This window comes from Mus caroli, unplaced genomic scaffold (assembly GCF_978045245.1).
Source record: "Mus caroli unplaced genomic scaffold, Mus_caroli_1 scaffold_8, whole genome shotgun sequence".
NCBI classification, from domain to species: domain Eukaryota; kingdom Metazoa; phylum Chordata; class Mammalia; order Rodentia; family Muridae; genus Mus; species Mus caroli.
The window spans coordinates 10,604,093-10,616,632 of record NW_028227263.1 but is presented as its reverse complement, the minus strand read 5'-3'; the positions used below and the strand labels follow the sequence as shown (position 1 = coordinate 10,616,632).

Below are 12,540 nucleotides of genomic sequence, written 5' to 3'. Positions count from 1 at the left end.
TGGCTTGCAGTTCTTTCCCAGAGTTGGCTCAAAACAGATTTTTTTTTTCTCTTTCAATATCAAAATTTTACTCGTAGACAATTGAAAATAACATTCTCGACATACTCTTTTTGACATAAAGGAATTAAGGGACACGGTTTTAAAGTTTTTATTTAGAAGCGTCTATTTTCATTCACAAACACTTAGAATTCATTACCTTGATACTGAGCTCAGCAGCAGATTATTGATACACAGTAAGCTTCTGAGAATATATGAGAAAATGGATTGTTTACATTTTCCTTAAGGGAAAGGCTGACTTAAAACAACAACAACAACAACAACAACAACAACAACAACAACCTGTTTTATCCACAAAGCCAAATTTAAATGCCACTGCTGACTGCTGTCTCTTCAACTTTGTTCAACATGTGGCCATTCTCGGTATCCAGTGAGATTTAAGTATCTAAAAGGGATGTCCTTTCTCAAATCACTGTCTTGAAGAACACATTTCATTGATTCCCAAGACCCTACTAGGAGTCACCAAGTAGCCTGGGTTTCAAGTGACCCGCACTAGCCTGTCTTCACTGCCAGCGTTGACCCTCCGTGTACCTCGCTGTCATGTGTTCTGGGTGTGCGTTCGCTGCTTTCCAGGAGCTTCCAAGATCTGGAGCTGCTCAAACACCTCATGGAGCTTTTGGAACTTAGATAAGTGTTCACACTTCCGCCTGGGTGCCACACATCCCAGACAGCAGACACTCTGCACCTGTGAAGTGCGAGCTGTCGGGCAGATGAGTCAGCTCACACCCAGCTGACAGGATCACCAAACTAAGTTCACCAGTCATGTGGCTGCAACCATTTGTCTCCCGCCTTCATAGCTCCCCCAAACCAGGGACAAATATAGTTGGGGGTTTTTCTTCTAATCCGTGTACTTGTCCCCAACCCTTAATCTTCACATAGGCACAGCTGACAGAGCCACTATGGCAAGACTGGCTTTGTTTCTGCAGTACCTAGTCTCTACCACCACCACCATCACCACCACCACCACCACCACCACCCCCCACCTCACCACCATGATGCTGTTCTACCTTGCATCAGCATCTTATAATGAATTTACCTGGTGCAGACCATCCATTCCCTGCTCATCTACCAGGCTCCTGTCTACAGGTTCTTGGTTCTGCCTGTCTTCCCTCCTACCCATCCTTCGTTCCCCTGTCATTGGTTTTGACCCTGCTCTCAGGCTCAGCTGGCCCATGGTTCTCTTGTCTTCGGTTTTCCAGTGCCCCCTTCTCCATCCTGCCTGTGTGCCCCGCCCCTCCATGCACCATCCATCTTGCTAATGCACTGAGGTCACAAAGGGATTTAAAACTGGTCACTAAAGCCAGTTCAAGGAGTTCTAAGGTGTATGTGGAGTGGGAGACCACAGGATCAGGAAGTGATAGGAGGCGTTGTTCTGTCTTCCCAGACAGTAGATCCTTGATAGATGTGAAGATAAGAAGGTAGGAAATAAAGAACTCAGGCAGAGAGAAGTTGCGCCTCCTCACAGATGACATCTTTTGTTCCTCATGGGAGACATCTCTTTCTTTCAAGACCACCTTTGAAAGTCCTAATACATGCTACTTATTAAAATAACATGTGCTCACCCTTTCTTCCAGATGATAGCCTGGAATCTTTTTCTTCTAGTCCTCTCTCTTTCTTTCTCTCACCTTGTCCTACAGATTCCTTTTATTGTGAATTTATGCATTTAAAATAGCTCTATTTTTGTTCTTCAACTCTTTTTCTTGTGTTACTAGAGCACTTCATGGTTCTGAGGTTGATATCCAGGGATTGTACAGCCTAACACTGAGATATGAGTGCTTGAATTAACAGACACCAACAAGACAGTCTACTGCGTGTGGACGTTAGATAAACACTGTTCTTCCTAGCCTCTGTAAGGCCTGCGTAATATTTCTAAGGCGGTGCTTGGAGGGTTTCTTTTGTTGTTTGCCTGAGATTCAAATAGAAGTGGCATTCTGCATTTATCTTTCAACCCTACAAAATATATAACCTACCCAATTTCTTGCTTTGAATGCTTAGATATTTTTCAGAAATGCAATGGACACTGTTGGATGTAAAATCTCCTCTCCTGAATTACCTTTTCAGGTGGCTTGTTAGAAGGAGAATTACTGAGAAGATGAGTATTTTCTTTCCAAGACTTTTCAAACCTCTCGCCAAATTGCTTTTTAAAAAGGTTATAGCAATTTACGCTCACACGGGCCATGTGTAAGAGCCCTCGTCCTCCATACCTTCACCACTCAGCACTTAAATCCTGCCTTGCTGTTCTGGCAGCAAATATCGCTGTATCATTTTCTTCTTGATTACTAATGAGGTTCACATTTTTTTGTTTATGAGGCAGTTGATGTCCTGGTTTTTAAGTACAGTTGACTTCTCTGCCCTTAGTCTGCATTGCTTTGAAATCATAGGAATAACTCTTGTTTTTATTTCCTTAATTATTTTTAGCCTGTGGCTAGAGCTGGAACCCACTCCCCAAACTCAAGTTCCAAGGACCAGCTCTGTACAATGGCTTACCACCAGCCTACCCACTATTTAAAAATAAAAGCCCCAGTTGACTCCTAAAATGCATTTAAAATAATTAAACCAAAAAGTGGTATATAATTTTCTTGAGTCTGTAGAATTAGAAGTCTTACCCCACCCCAACGGTTCTCTCTAGTTTTGTTCCTGGAATACAACTGATTTCAGATATCATTTTCACAAAAGCTACTTCATCCATTCTTGCAGACAAATACATATGCTGAGTTACACTGGGTCCAGGTAGGATCTGCAGCTCCCTGGTGTGAGCAGTACTTGCCTGATAAATGTATTAGTGTCCCAAGGGTGGGGCTCCGTTTCCCCAAGGGCATGGAGGAAGAGGGGATATGTCTGTGGATTGTAGCACATAGGTTTCCCCTCAGCTAGTGGAGTCCCATCCAACTTACAATAGTGCTGAGCTAGTGAAATTTGCTTCCTTTGAGAAAAGAGTGGCTGAGTGGTACAAATTACATTTGGCCCATTTCCTTAGGTTAAGTAAAGGGGACGTGCAGTCTGCCAGACAACACTCTGCTATCCCATGGTGGTGGCTCTCTCTCTGCCCCTGCGTGGTCTGCTTTAATTAGCCCCCAGTGTGCTTAAATAAGGGGCTGTTTGGCTACATTCCTGAAGATGTTCTCATTCAGATAAAAGATTCCAGGCTGGGCATTTATGTCTTTCCGGGACTTACTTTAAGGATATCACTGTATTCTTGGGTTTTGGCCTCTTTCCCCACCATTTCCTTTGCTTAGTGTGGACTTTCCGCATTACCTGGAAATCAGTTCTTGGGTGAATGAGTCTATGTCACTTCTTCTGCCCTCAGGCCTGACCCAAGTGTGCTGGCTCTCCTTATGGATGTGACTTTGAACAGAGCCTTGGGTCTTCCCAAGCTCCCACAGTGGCCTTTCTTTTCTTTCTTCTGGCAGCTTGACCTTTCATGAGGGGCATGTTATTAACCCACTGCTGAATCTAACTCATTGACTCAATGGCTCCATCGCTGAACTGTCTTGACCTGCCCCATTCATCTAAGCATGTGCTAGGAGCATCTGCATGGATGCTTTTTCTAGAAAGCCCCTCTTCTCAAGGAATAGATAACAGGCTCCAGACAGCTGCATGCAAGTAGAATTTGAGGCATGATAAGTATTACAGAAGTTCTTCCTTCCCCTCTACCAGCTTTCTCTGATAACTACAAGAATAGGACACAGTTAACTTTAACTCAGATTGGTTGTCAGCAACCAAGTACGTGCATTCTAGCCCTGGAGTTCTGACTTCACACGTGGCTTTACCACCCTCTCCTTAGAGGGTCCAGTTTCTGAATCTCACATCAACTGCCTGAGAAATGGAACAATCAACAAGTGGACCGGTGAATAAGTGTGAGGCTGGCTTCAGAGCTTGGCTACTGGGCAACCTGACAAGGATGCGTGTTCAAGGCATGGCATCTCCTGAGGAGAAGATGAAGTGCACAGGCAGCTTTCCTGGAGCCCACTGGGGTGCCAAATAGTTATGTCTTTCAAATTTCCCATTCATAAATAAATATCCTTCCCATGCAAAACAACTATTATTCTGCTCTTTCCCAGAACACCACCAACTTGGAATCTAAATCTCAACAATTACCATTATTCACAAATAATTTACATTTCTGGGCAAATGGAAGATACCATATCATCATTATTGTATTTGTTCAATTTGCAAAATGGGTCCTTCGAGGACTCATTTGGAAGCCTGTGTGTATACTACAGATAGAAAATGTATTGGACTCTAACATTCACTGAGGAGTGCATGTTCCAAATTAATATAAAAGACATTTAGGCATTCAAATATATTGTTGGAAAAAGTGGAATTACTGAAAAGAAAGCAATTTGGGAGCTCATTTACTAAAGAAAAAATAGGGATGTGTCTCAAACTATATCCCTCTTATTACTCTACTAGACTCATACAATGTAATGGAAGTTCGTATAGGTCCTATGTGGCTTTCAGATGTCTTTAACTTACGGGTACATATTTAAAAACACGAAAGGCTCTGTGATGTTAGCTCCCCAGCCTGCCGGTAAGAAATTGTATTGAGAGCAACAGGACTGCTCAGCCCTGCACACTGTCCCGACTCCTTGTCCACTTGCTTTGTTTCCTTACTCTCTCCATCATCTGGTTTTGTTTTTTGGTTTGTTTTCTTCCAACACTTCCTTTCTCCCAAGCTCCATATGGTATGGAGAATTCCCATCCCTCCCACCGGACAGCGCACCGAGACTGCCTTTCTCCCTCCCCCTCCCTCCAGCTCTTCCCAAGAAGCAGAACTCACAGTGGGATTGGCCCATTGTGATTGCCTCTGAATTGGCCAAGGAAGTCATGGGCAGATTTTGAGAAATAAAATTCCCCTCTCTTTGCCACAGCCCAAGAAGAGGGGCTGTGCACACATCTGCCTGATAATAAAGACAACTGAATTCCAAGAATGCTACAGAAGTGATTGCGATTTCATTCTTGTCTTTAATTTTTGTGAACTTAATTAAGGAAAAAGTATTTAAAGCTTGGTTTCTTTTCTTCTGGAAAACCTTTTGTCAAGATGTACTTAATCATTTAATATAGTTAAAGAAGAAAACAATCTACCGTGTCCCTTAAAACAAACAGCTTCTGAGGTCAGAAGTGACCCAGGCCCACTCTGGTTGGTCTTGAGCACTATGGAGCAGAATTGGGACTTCTGCCCAGATATCATGCCGTTCCCTGATGGGTGTAGAGCTAGCTCCGTAGTTAATGTCAGTTCTTTCCAAGGGGATTGCCCCTTCCCTATCTAATTCTACCTTTCTATCCACCTACAGGGGAACTTTGTGGCTTGCATGACAGCCATTTTACGGCAGATGGAAGACTACCATTATGCACACCTGATCAAGACCTTTGGGAAAATGAGGACAGATGTCGTGGTGAGTGTCTTTTCTATCCTGTCACAAGGCCAACATTGGAAGCAGTCAGTGACATCTGTATTTCCATTTAAAATAGATTTCTGCATAAGAAATTCTCTATTTGATATCAGAAGCCACTCAAGACACTGTGTGGATGCTTTTGACTAGCACTGACCTGGAGAATAACGTGGGTCTGAGCCTGGAGAAATCCCATCTGTTATGGTCACAGCAGCCTTTCACTCGCTACTGGGTCAATAACAATCATGTGCCCCACAGTCATTAGCTCCTGTCATTTCTTGGTTGACTTTCTATAACAGTAGCTTGTGAGCTACCCTCCTGGACCTTAAGCTATCTTCTGCTATTAATTAGTGCTAACCATAGACCCTCATCAGCATTTCTCCTAATAACTCCTTAGTCCTCCTCACACAAACAATGATGCAACTTAATTGGGAGAGTGTAATAGGGAAATTTATTGCTTAGGAGCTACCTCCCTAATGGCCTGAAATTACACTGCCATATGGCGAATATCCTTTGCAAAGCTGCACCAAACCTGCTGGCAGGCTTTCTAGTGAGAAGCTAATGCAGATTCTTAAATTCCACTTTTTAAGGACCCACTGCTCCTGTTGAATGTTCATAGGTTCCTGTGTGGCACAGCTAGCTCACATCATGTTTCCAGAGCAAGGCCGATTGCACTTGGTCTCGACCTTACTAAAAGAAGGAAGCAGCAAGATTTTTATGATATTTTTTTCAAAGAGCTACTTCAAAGACCAGGTTTTCTTTTGTGTAGCCATAGTAGGGGGGCGGATAGTTGATAGACAAACAGACAATAGATAAATACTGACAGTGCATACATACATATGTAGATGAAAGGTAAGTAAATCTTTCAGAGTAAAATGAATTTATATGTCAAAATTATAATGAATTTCCTTATATGTAGATAAATGATAGATTGATAGCAGATAGATTGATAAATGATAATTGCTTGATACATGATAGATTTATTGATAATACAAGATGGTGGACATTGATAGCTAGCTAAAAAAATAAATAGATAGAAAAAAATAAATCTATACTTTAAATTGTAGCAATTTTCCTTAAATAAAAAGGTATAAAAATCAAATCAGTAGTCTTCTTCTACTCAAAGGATAAGCAGGCTGAGAAAGAAATTAGGGAAATGACACCCTTCACAATAGTCACAAAGAATATCAAATACCTTGATGTGACTCTAACCAAGCAAGTGAAAGATCTATATAACAAGAAATTGAAGTTTCTGAAGAAAGAAATTGAAGAAGACCTCAGAAGATGGAAAGATTGCCCATGCTCATGGATCGGCAGGTTTAATATGATGAAAATGGCCATCTTGCTGAAAGCACTCTACAGCAATCCCCATCAAAATTTCAATTCAATCCTTCATAGACTTAGAAAAAGCAATTGGCAAATTCATTTAAAATAACAAAAACCCAGGATAGCAAAAACTACTCTCAACAATAAAAGAACTTCTGGGGATATGACCCTGACCTCAAGCTGTATGACAGAGCAATAATGATAAAAAACTGTATGGTATTGGTACAGAGACAGTCAGGTAGATCAATGGAATAGAATTGAAGACCCAGAAATGAACCCACACACCTATGGTCACTTGATCTTTGACAAAGGAGCTAAAGCCATCCAGTGGAAAAAAAGACATTATTTTCAACAAATGGTGCTGGTTCAACTGGTGGTTAGCATATAGAAGAATGCAAATTGATCCATTCATATCTCCTTGTACAAAGCTCAAGTCCAAGTGGATCAAGGACCTCCACATAAGACCAGATACACTGAAACTAATAAAAGAGAAAGTGGGGAAGAACCTCATACTCATGTACACAGGGAAAATTTTCCTGCACAGAACACCAATGGCTTATGCTCTGAGATCTACAATAGACAAATGCGACCTCATAAAATTGCAACACTTCTGTAAGGCGAAGGACACTGTCAATAGGACAAAACAGCAACCAACAGACTGGGAAAAGATCTTTACCAATCCTAAATCCAAAGAGAGGGCTAATAGCCAATATATACAAAGAACTCAAGAAGTTAGACTCCAGAGAACCAAATAACCCTATTAAAAAATGGGGTACAGAGCTAAACAAAGAATTCTCAACTGAGGAATATTGTGCGGACACATAGGTCCTTTTTAGAAATGGGAACAAAATACTCATAGGAGCAAATATGGATACAAAGTATGGTGCTGAGTCTGAAGGAAAGGCCATCCAAAGACTGCCCCACCTGGGGATCCATCCCATATACAGAACCCAACCCAGATACTATTGTAGAAGCCAAGAAGTGCTTGCTGTCGGGAGCCTGATATAGCTGTCTCCTGAGAGACTCTGCCAGAGCCTGACAAATATAGAGGTGTATGCTCACAGCCAACTATTGGACTGAGTGTGGGGTCCCCATTGGAGTAGTTAGAGAAAGAACTGAAGGAGCTGTATGGGTTTGCAGCCCCATAGGAAGAACAACAATATCAACCAGCCAGACTACCCAGAGCTCCCAGGAAATAAACCACTAACCAAAGAGTACACATGAAGGGACCCATGGCTCCAGCTACATATGCAGCAGAGGATGGCCTTGTCAGGCATCAATGGGAGGAGAGACCCTTGGTCCTATGAAGGCTCAATGCCTAAGTGTAGGGGAATGCCAGAGTGGGGAGGCAGGAGTGGGTGGGTGGTTAGGAGAACATCCTCAGAAGCAGGGGGAGGGGAGATGGCATGGGGGGGTTGGGTGTGGTACTGGGAAAGGGAATAACATTTGAGATGTAAATGAAGAAAATATCCAATAAAAATATAAATATAGAAAATATCCAATGAAAGAAAAGAAGGGTATAAAAATGTGTACAATTTTATGTGTCCCTGTGTTTTATTTTTCTATGAATATCAAGAAGAAGTTTACAGTAGGGACATAGTCAAATAAATAAATATCACGCAATGTCCTAAGATTAGTTTGAAATCATAGTATAGTGAAATCTCCTTGAATATTCATAATATTTAATTTCATCCTTAAATCTTCAGTGTGCCTCTATGGCCTGCTTTAGTCAGTGAAAATAATAGCGTTGAGAGACTTCAGAGATGATATTCTTGGATGAATGATAAAGTTTCCAGGATGAGAGAAACTACTTGTACTGAAAAATGAGCACCACGATAACAATAGATACATTATCAGAACACACGTGTTCTCAAAAGCTATACATGGCAATAACAAACGTCCCGTATGAATTTAGCTAGGTGTGGGATGAAGGACAGTTAGACAACATGGCTTCCGAGGGTGAGTCTGAGTTACTTTTCTGTCGCTGTTATAAAACACCATGAACAAAGTCAACTTAAGGGAGGGAAACTTTATTCTGGCGTATAGTTTCAGAGGGTCAGGAGTCCTTCCCGGTGCTGGGGAGGAGTGGTAGTCACTGGTAGGTCTGACAACAGGAACAGACAGCAGAGAAATCACACGTTTAGCAGCAAGCATGAAACAGAGAGGAAACTGGAAGTGGGGCAGGGCTGTTCCTTGTGACATATTCCTCCAGCAAGGCTGTGCCATCTAAACATTCCCTAAGAGTGCTACCAGCAAGAGATCAGGTATTTAAATGCCTAAGATGATGGAGGACATTTCTCATGCAAAGCACCACAGGATGGCAGTGCCTTTTTCCCTTGGAATATACCTTCTCTCCCAGAATAGAGGATCAAGTATCCGGAGGCTGCATGTTGTGGACCAAATTTCCCAAGGGGTTTTTCTTTTTTTCCTTTTTCCTCTTAGACACAGGCATCCAGAAAAGTCAATTATTTGCATACAATTTGATTTCTATTATAAAATGGCATTTGTTATTTGTATGTCTCAAATTCCCACGGCAAGATTTTTTTATTGTTGTTAGTTCATCAAAACCTTCATGAAAATATGTTCCTACCCACTCACTGTATGCGGAGAGTATTTTATTTTTCTACTCTCCCAATTACCATGAAAATGAAAAGATCATTTCCTGGGAAATAATTGGAAGTTAATTAGTATTCCAATATGAAAATGGCCTAAAACCGTTTTCCCGAGTCTTGCTTGCTTCTAACAAGCACAGCTCTGGATTCTCAGATTCAGCCCCACCCTACCCAGCCCCCCCTCCAATCTTCCCCCTGCCACCTACCCCAAATGCTGCCACTGGGTAAATCATTCTCACATACATTCACAGTCATTATCACTCCAATAACCCCACAGGGCTACTGCTGTCACCTTCCAAATGGTCCTTTATCCCCAGGGTAGCCAGAGAATCTCAACTAGGGGGGAAGACCAGACAGGTGACACTCAGGCATCCCTCCCAGGACAGGGAAGCTGCTTGCTTTCTCAAGCTGCAGAGAACCTCTCTTGCTTCTGCCTAGTGCTGGGTGCTGCCCTCTGTCTAAGTCTCAGCATCAGTAGAAGCAGGAAGCTTGGCCAAAGCCTCCCTGCTCCCTAAGATTGTTCTAACCGTGTGTCCCAGCCCTCCACTGGGTGGCTCTGGAAGAGCCTATACTTTGCTTCACACTGATTCCCTCATGATCCAGTTCTCTGACACCAGCTGAATGTCCTCCAGTTCAGCACCATCCCTGCACTGTCAACCTGGATGTCATCATGGATTCCACAGATGACAGGGCTCACCTAGATCCAGCTGTAAGTCTAGGCCCCCATACTTTTGACTAAGCAGCTATTAATAAGACTTCCTTTAGCCAGGCAGTGGTGACGCATACCTTTAATTTCAGCATTTGGGAGGCAGAGGCAGGCTGGTTTCTGAGTTCAAGGCCAGCCTGGTCTACAGAGTGAGTTTCAGGACAGCCAGGGCTATACAGAGAAACCCTGTCTCAAGAAAACAGAAAGAAAGAAAGAGTTCCTTTAACCCTGACCTTGAGGTCCATAATTTGCCCATGTAGCTCACAGCCCTCTGGGAGATGCTTGTATATTCTGTCCTGTTTACTATAAAGGATACAATTCTAGCAAAACCAAGGGGAACTGCTGCACAGGACAGAATAAGAGGGGCGGGCCATTCATACTTCTACATCCTTCCCAGAAGATTATCCATAGCCCAGTCCCTCCAGTCTTGTCTGCAAGTTCTTTTGGCACAATCTCCCCCTAGTTGGAATACATAGGGTTGGAAGTTCTAGCCTCTCCTCTTCTGTCTGGAGACCAGCCCCACCCTGACACCTCCTTAAGATAAACTCATGTATAAGACTCATTATGTAGATAGGAAGAATAATGACACTCAAGAACCCAAGGTTCCTGGGACCTTTGTGCCATTAGACCATAGCAAATGTGTGTTGGATGAAGAGTGAGGTGCAGGGACAGAGCTGGTGGAGACAGTGTTGAGGGGAGGGGTATGTTAAAGGCTAGGAGAGAGAATGGCGCATATGGACTCAGTACTGCCCAACTTCTCATGTGCTACCTGGTTCTTGGGTAATCCTTGTGGAGTCCTCTAGGCCTGATCTGCTGTCAGGCAAGTCCAGGTATCCTAGGCCCTCTTGCTAGAATCCTTCCTCACCTTCTTGCTGCTTTGGTAGTTACCTTGTAGGAGCCTCTTTCTGACACCTGTCAGGGTTTCTATAGATGGGATTAGGCCCCTTCCCTTCATAGCACTTTACCTTGTCTGTTCCATTGGCCCATCAGCCTGTTCTAGAATGTACCAGGCTGGTATAGTGGCCGTAGAAAGTGATGAGGAAGAACATTAGTGGGCATAGAGGGAGCAGAATTGCCAGCAGCAAGGATGCGACTGCTTCAGACACATGCTGCACTTGAGACTCTCAAGGTCTTCAAGGTATTGCTGTCCGTGGGACACTGTCAGCCGAGGTGTTGCCCAGTTTCCATAGAGCGTGCATCCTAGATGGAAAGATGAGACAGGCTCCACACACCTGCCTGCTCTGCTTCTGAGCTACTCTCCTGGCAATGCAGCCTCAGGAGAGCTACCTGGGTCTATGAGTCTAGGGGTACAGATTTCTTTCCCAGTGACTTTTTATCAGCATTGTGGAAGGCAAACAGAACAAACTGGCATGCCTCATAGTTAGTCTTTTCAGGGGTCCCTTATCATCTGAGCTCTTGTGGGCGGGGGGAACAAATGAGGCTAAGTCAGTGGTGAGGTGGCTTCCCTGGCAGAGTGGGCCATGGTGGAGGGAAAGGGTTGCAGGTGAAAGGAAGTGTTTCTGATCCTATGCTGGGGAGTTTCCTGTGGGAGGCACTAATGGGCCACTGAGGAAAATACCAACCAGGAACTCTTGGGCCGTGCTAGCAACCTTCCATCCTTTGGTGCGTCTTTGTTTTGAGAGCCATTATGTTTTGTGTGAATTTTATTCTGAGCCCATTATGGAGTCACACACAGCTCTCAATTTATAATGAATTCTGTACGCCCTGTATTGTACCACCCCCAGACTCAGAGTCCTATCTAGATGGCTCTGTATGGTTTGCTTATAGCCCAGGTTAGCCTTAAACTTACTGTGATTCTCCAGTCTCAGTCTGCTGAGTGCTGGGATTGCCATCATAGACCACCACACTGAGCTTTAGTGTGTCTCTATTTTCTTCTTTTCACCTTGCTCTCTTTCTTCCATCTGTGACGTTAGTGTGTGTGTGTGTGTGTGTGTCAGAAAGAACATGTCAGATTGGTCTACAGGAGCCTTAAGAGGGCATTGTATCTTCTGGAACGAGAGTTGTGAGCTCTTACAGGCAGTTGAAAGCTGCCCAGCACAGGTGCTAGGAACTGCATTTGGATCCCCTGTGAGATGATCCTGATCCTGTGGGCTGTCCAGCTGAAGGTGACTTTTTCAACAAATTAATGGTGAGAGAGAGAGAGAGAGAGAGAGAGAGAGAGAGAGAGAGAGAGAGAGAGAGAGAGAGAGAGAGAAGCTGTTGTTTGCCTCCAGAGCACACCTGCAGCTTTTGTTAGAGCTGACCACTCACTACATTGGACACCCTGTGAATACTCAAATGCAAATGGCAAGAGGGATGAAGCTCTCTCTCTTTCAGTACTCCTGAATTCCAGGCTTCCAAGGAGGTCTTTGTAAACCTCATCAGCTCTGTTGGACCACCCTGACTACTGAGTTACTCAGCCCTACAAATAAGCCTCACAAGAGGT

General features: G+C 43.5%; 1 protein-coding gene across 2 annotated transcripts in view; it reads left to right on the top strand.

The window, feature by feature from the left end:
• Positions 1–12,540, top strand: part of Dock1 (dedicator of cytokinesis 1) — a 502,179-nt gene that overhangs the window by 312,656 nt on the left and 176,983 nt on the right. For both annotated transcript variants that reach the window (XM_021168435.3, XM_085841214.1), the window contains exon 28: positions 5,352–5,453. In XM_021168435.3, coding sequence (XP_021024094.1) covers positions 5,352–5,453 — 102 coding nt within the window. The remainder of the gene's footprint in view (positions 1–5,351; positions 5,454–12,540) is intronic.